This window comes from Rhincodon typus, chromosome 6 (assembly GCF_021869965.1).
Source record: "Rhincodon typus isolate 14 chromosome 6, sRhiTyp1.1, whole genome shotgun sequence".
NCBI classification, from domain to species: domain Eukaryota; kingdom Metazoa; phylum Chordata; class Chondrichthyes; order Orectolobiformes; family Rhincodontidae; genus Rhincodon; species Rhincodon typus.
The window spans coordinates 3,982,997-3,989,638 of record NC_063337.1 but is presented as its reverse complement, the minus strand read 5'-3'; the positions used below and the strand labels follow the sequence as shown (position 1 = coordinate 3,989,638).

General features: G+C 44.7%; 1 protein-coding gene across 1 annotated transcript; it reads left to right on the top strand.

Moving 5' to 3' along the window:
* The first annotated feature begins 2,728 nt into the window (after positions 1-2,728).
* Positions 2,729-3,706, top strand: LOC109920864 (olfactory receptor 52P1-like). The gene has a single exon (XM_020520930.2). The coding sequence runs from the start codon at positions 2,729-2,731 to the stop codon at positions 3,704-3,706; it is 978 nt and encodes a 325-aa protein (XP_020376519.2).
* Positions 3,707-6,642: the final 2,936 nt, after the last annotated feature.

The following is a 6,642-nucleotide window of genomic DNA, read 5'->3' as shown; positions in this document are numbered from 1 at the left end:
CTGATGAAGCCCAGAGCAGAACTGTAGCAGCAGAGAAGGAAAAGTTGGACTCTCTTTGAGTTATCTTTCTTTACTTTTTATTTTATTTTAAATTAATATGAATGGCACATAGGCATGGTGACAGTATGCACTTTTCACTGTATTTTATTTTGAATACATGCAACAATAAATGATTCAATTCAACGCAAAGGGCCTTGGAAGATTTGTATGTGAAACACAGAAAACTAGCAGACAGGGGCAGCAGGTAATCAGGAAGGGCTAATGGAATGTTGGCCCTTATTTCAGGGGGTTTGAAGTGTGAGACTATGGAAGTTTTACTGCAACTGTACAAGGTGCTAGGAAGACCACATCTGGAGCACTGTGAGCAGTTTTGGTTCCCTTGTTTAAGGAAAGATATCATTTCATTGGAGGCAGTTCAGAGAAGGTTGACTGGGATGATCCCTGGTAGGGAGGGATTGTCTCATGACCAAAGGCCAGGTTGGGACTCTACTCAGTGGTGTTTAGAAGAATGAGAGGCCATCTCATTGAAACATATCAAATTCTTAAGGAGCTTGACAGGGTAAATGCTGAGAAGGTGTTTCTCCTCTTGGGAGAGTTTAGGACCAGAGGCATAGTCAGTAAATAGGGGTGCTAATTTAAAAACTGAGTTGAGGAGGAACTACTTATCTCAGAGGGTTGTTTGTGAGTCTTTGGAACTCCTTGCCACAGGGAGCTGTGGGGGCAGAGTCTTTGTGTATATTTAAGACTGAGATAGATTCTTGATCAGTCGGGCAATCAAAGGCTTACAGGGAAAGGTCAGGAAAGTGGACATGAGGAATGTCAGATCAACCGTGATCCTATTGAACGCAGGCACAGGCTTGGGGGGCTGAATGACTAATTCCTGGTCCTTTTTATAATGGTCTTAAGATACAGTTAGGCTGGTCAGATGGGCTGATCAGTGGCAAATAGAATGCAATCCAGATAAATGTGAGGCAATGCACTTGGGCAGGACAAACAAGACAAGGGAATACCTGATGAATGATAGGACCCTGAAAAGTGCCAAGGATCAGAGGGACCTTGGTATGCATATCCTCCACTCCCTTAAGGTATCAGGACAGATGGATAAAGTAGTTAAGAAGGTATATAGGATACTTGCTTTTATTAGTCGAGGCACAGAGTTCAAGAGTAGAAAGTTATGCTGAGACTGTATGAAATGTGGGTTAGGCCATAACTGGAGTATTGTGTGCAGTTCTGTATCCACATAATAGGAGGGATATGACTGCACTGGAGAGGGTACAGAAGAGATTTACCAGGATGTTGCCTAATCTAGAGAGTTTCAGTTATGAAGATAGATTGGGATAAACTGGGGTTGTTTTCCTTGGAGTAGAGGACAGTGAGAGGTGGGACATGATTGAGATATGTAAAATTATGAGGAGCATAGTCAGGGTTGACAGGAAGAAACCTTTCCCCTTGATGGAAGGATCATTGACCAGGGACCATAGATTTAAGTTAAGGGGCAGGGGGTTTAGAGGGAATGTAAGGAAAAAGATTTTTCACCCAGAGGATGGTGGGGATCTGGAACTCACTGCCTGTGAGGGTGGTAGAAGCAGAAAGCCCCCAGAATGTTGAAGAAAATGCCAAGTGTTAGAAAAGGGGTTTAGAATAATTTTGTTTTTTGACCGACACTGATGCAATGGGCCAAAGCGCCTTTCACTGCGCTGTAGATCTCTATGACTCTATAATGTTATCATCATGGCCCATCTCTGATGCACTTGGAATACAGTTCACCACTTCAATGTTACACTTTGCTGACTGGCATCTTTTACTGCACTGCTGCTCCTCCTAGGGAGTGGCATTCATCATATGCATTGGAGCAGGCTGTATCTCCGGACTGTTTCAGTGCTCACTCCCTTTGCTTGGATGCTCAGAGCTTCTCTGCTTCCTTTACCGTTTTACACTTTACTATCTCATAATCATTCCTGTCAACTGCCTTGGGACATTCGCTATGTCAAAGGACTATCCAACAGTAAGTAATTGTGCTTGTCTTCATTTATTAGTCCCTTTGGTTTGGCAATTCTACATCTGGCCGTAAGACCATAGGATGTAGGAGCAGAAGTAGGCCATAAAGCCCATCGAGTCTGCTCCACCATTCAATGAGATTGTGGATGATCTGAGAATCCTTAACTCCGCTTGATTCCTTGATTCCTTTACTGATTAAAAATCTGTCCATATCAGCCTTGAATATATTTAATGAAACACCCTCGACAGCCCTCTGTGGTAAAGAATTCCACAGATTCACTCGCCTCTGAGAGAAGACATTCCTCCTCACGTCTGTCTTAAATGAGTGACCCCTTACCCTCAGCTGATCCCCACAGTGCAGAAAAAGGCCATTCGGCCCATCGAGTCTGCACCGACCCACTGACCCAGCTCCCTACTCTATCTCCGTAACTCCAACTTTACCATGGCTGATCCACCGAACCTGCACATCTGTGGACCTCTTTTGGGTATTTTTTGGACCTTTGATGCCTCTTGGTCCTAAACTCTCCCACAAGGGGAAACAGCCCCTCACATCAACCCTATCAAGTCCCCTAAGAATCATGTGTGCTTCAATAAATTGGGGTTCAGTTTGTGAATGGCCAATAATTGTCACAGCTTTGCTAGCTTTGATACTCCATCATTTCATTTGCATTGCCTCACCTTTATTTGGTCTCTGTCTCTGTGTATTCCAGATAGTTTGTGTGCACGGCTCATGGAGCACCCGAGGTACAACGGCTCCCTTTACAATGAATTCATCCTGCTCGGGTTTCCAGGATTTGAAGGGTCGGAACGTCTCCTCTCTGCTCCACTCCTCTTGGTCTACTTGACCACGCTGATAGCAAACTTTGCTATTGTGCTGGTTATTGCCCCGGATCCCAGCATGCACCACCCCATGTATCTCCTCATTTGCTGCCTCTCGGTTGTCGATATCATTGTTAGCTCCGCCGTGGTCCCCAAGATGCTGCTAAGCTTTCTGTTTGACCTGAAAGCTGTCTCCTTGGCCGGCTGCCTGGCCCAGATGTTTCTCGTTCACTTTTGGTCCTCGGCAGAATCGACCCTGCTGTTGGCGATGGCCGTCGACCGCTTTGTGGCAATTTGTAACCCGCTGCGATACGCCGCCATTGTGACTGGCACGGCTCTCCTCAAACTGGCCTTGTTTGCCCTCGTACGCAGTGGGCTCACAGTGGCCACTCTGGTTATACTGGCCTCCCCACTCCCGTTCTGCAGGACTAACCTCATTGCCCATTGTTACTGTGAGCACATGGCACTCGTGAGGTTGGCCTGTGCTGACACGAGCCTGAACAGCACCTTGGGTTTGGTATTTGCCTTCACGATCATTGGCTTTGACAGTGTATGTGTCCTCCTGTCCTACTGGAGGATAGTAACCACTGTCCTAAAGATCAGCTCGGCAGAGTCCCGAAGCAAGTTATTTCACACTTGCTGCACTCACTTGTTAGTGATCTTGTTCTGCTACCTCGCTGCCTTATTCTCCTTCTTGACGTACCGGGTAGGTCAGGTTCCCATGGGTATCCGTGTGCTGCTCTCTGTCATGTACCTTATATTGCCTCCGATGGCCAACCCCATCATTTATGGGATGAGGACCAGAGAAATCAGAGAGCGGCTACTGAAAAGGTTTGGGGGCCGAGGGATAAAACCCCAAGTTCAGGAAGTGGCATCTGTAACCAGCTGAGAAACAGACGGCCTCCACTCGCTAATAAACTGTCTGAAACTTTTCATGGTAACTGCTGGTATCAGCCCAGACCACCATTCAAGCCAACAACCATCAATGGACTCCATCTTGTTGCTACGGAAAGGCTGCCAACATTATCAAACACCCCTCCCACCTGAGGGATACTCTCTTCCAACCTCTTCGATCAGGGAGAAGATACAGAAGCTTAAATGCACGTTCAGGTTCAAGGACAGTTCCTTCCCTGCTGTTGCCGAACGGACCTCTCTAATTTCAAATCTAATGTTGATCTTCCTTTTGAGCGTCTCCTATGGAATTGTAAGCTTGTATGCATCATTCTGTCTAAACACCCTATGATCTGTATGTCATTGTATGTTATGATCTGCCTGTTATGCATGCAAAGCAGAACTTTAAACTGTACTTAGGTACAAGTGATAGCAATAAATCCAATCAAATCAATCACTTTCACTCCCACAGAATTACAGATAACATATTGAGGTTATGTGTGGTTCAGTGACTGGACAGTGATGCTCTGAGAAAGAATCATTCTGGATTCGAAACCTTAACTCTGTTTCTCTCTGTCCATTGATGCTGCCAGATCTGCTGGGGCTTTCTGTTTTTACTTCAGATTTCTGGCATCTGCAAAGTTTGCTTTTACTTGCTGAACCATCCCAAGTGCGCTAATATCTACACTAACAACTAATTTGAGATCATGAATCAAATCTATAATTTGGCTCATCAAACTACAGAATTATTACATTGCAAAAGGGGCCCATTCAGCCCACCATTCTACTATGGTTCTATTACCTAGTGTCCATCACCTGCCTTTTCCCCATATCCCTGCCTTCCATTTCTATCCAAATAACCATCCAATGCCCATCTCGAATATCTCAGTGAATCTGCCTCTGCCACATTTCCAGGAAGTGCATTCCATACCTGAACTACTAGTTTTAAAAAGTTTTTCTTCTCACACTACACTCGCAAATCACCTCAAATCTATGTCCTCTCGTGCTTTTTTGCTTTAACAAACAGGGATAGATGCGCCCTATCTACTCTATCCAGCTTGTTCATAGTTTTGTAAACCTCTATCAAATCTGCACTCAGCCGCCTTCTCTTCCAGGAGAGCAGTTCCTTTGTTTTCAATCTATTCTCACAGCTGAAATTTTTCATCGCTGAAACCATTCTTTTTAATCGTTTCTGTGCTCTCTCCAATACACTCACATCTTTCCTACGACGTGGCACCCACAACTGTACACACCCTTCCAACGGTTGGTTTGTGATGCTGAGTGACGTCAACAGGACGGGTTCAATTCCCGCACCAGCTGTGATCCCCATGAAGGTTCCCAACTTCTTAACCTCATCCCTTGCCTGGAGTGTGGTGAACCTCAGGTTAAACTCACCATCTCTCTCTAATGAGGGGGAAACCCTCTGGGACGAGGGTGACTTTATTTTTTATGCAGTCCTCCAGCTGAGGTCTAACAAGCAGCTTGTACAAGTTCAACCTCACCTCCTTGCTCTTGTACTGTATTCATACTAATAAAAGACCACTCTATGCCTTATTAACTGCTCTCTCCACCGGTCCTACCGCCTTCAACAATCATATATATTTTCTAATAGTGACATTAATTCAAATATAGGCATACGTTCTCTACAAAAACAAAGTGATATGTTCAGATCTGGCTTTTTTTTTAATTACTTGAGCTTCGGGGAGCCCATAGTTTTCGCCATGGTAACATCTTGGCCAATCACAGCCAATTGCCAACCAACCAGCATGCTTTACCCTTTAATATACAATTGATATTCTTGCATTTTGTCCTAGAAGAAATTCTTCAGCAACGTGTCTGTTTCTTCATAGAGTCATACAGCACAGGAACAGACCCCTTGATCCAACCAGTCCATGCTGAACATAATCCCAAACTAAACTAGTCCCATCTGCCTGCTCCTGGCCCATATCCCTCCAAACTTTTCATAATCATGTACTTATCCAAATGTCTTTTAAATGTTGCAACTGTACCCACATCCATCACTTACTCTGGCAGTTCATTCCACACACAAACCAGTCTGTGCCCACATCCACCACTTCTTCAGGAAGTTCATTCCACACATGAACAACTCTTTGTGTAAAGAATTTGCACCTCAAGTCTTTCTGAAATCTCTCTCTTCTCACCTTAAAAATGTTTTGAAATCTCCCGTCCTAGGGAAAAAGACAACTACTATTAACTCTATCTATACCCCTCGTTATTTTATGAACTTTTATAAGGTCGCGTCTTAACCTCCTAAGGTTGTCCCAGCCTATGGGTGGCACAGTGGCTCAGTGGTTAGCACTGCTGCCTCACAGCGCCAGGGACCCAGATTCGATTCCAGCCTTGGGCAACTGTCTGTGAGGAGTTTGCACATTCTCCCCGTGTCTTCGTCGGTTTCTTCTGGGTGCTCCAGTTTCCTCTCACAGTCCAAAGATGTGCAGAGTAGGTGGATTGGCCATGCTAACTTGTCCATAGTACCCAGGGATGTTTAGTTTAGGTGGGTTAGACATGGGGAAATATAGAGGTAGGGGAATGGTCTGGGCGGGATGCTCTTCAGAGGGGCAGTGTGGACATGTTGGGCTGAATGGCCTGTTTCAATACTGTAGGGATTCTATGATGATTCTATCTAGACTTTCTTTATAACTCAAACCTTCCATATCCAGCAGCACCCTGGTAAATGTCTTCTGAACTCTCTCCAGATTAATAATACGAATCAAGTTCAGAACTGCCGCTACCACTGCAATTGGGTAGTTTAGAACTTTAGAATTTAGAGGGATGAAATATACAAGATTCTTAGAGATTTAACAGAGCAAATGTGGAGAGGTTGCTTCCACTTGTGGGAGAGTCTAGAACTAGAGGGCATAACCTTAGAATAATATGTTGCCCATTTATGACTGAGATGCGGAAGAATTTCTT

What these genes read in the sequence shown, in the direction of transcription:
- LOC109920864 (XM_020520930.2), top strand. Translation starts at nt 2,729, where the DNA reads ATGGAGCACCCGAGGTACAACGGCTCCCTTTACAATGAATTCATCCTG.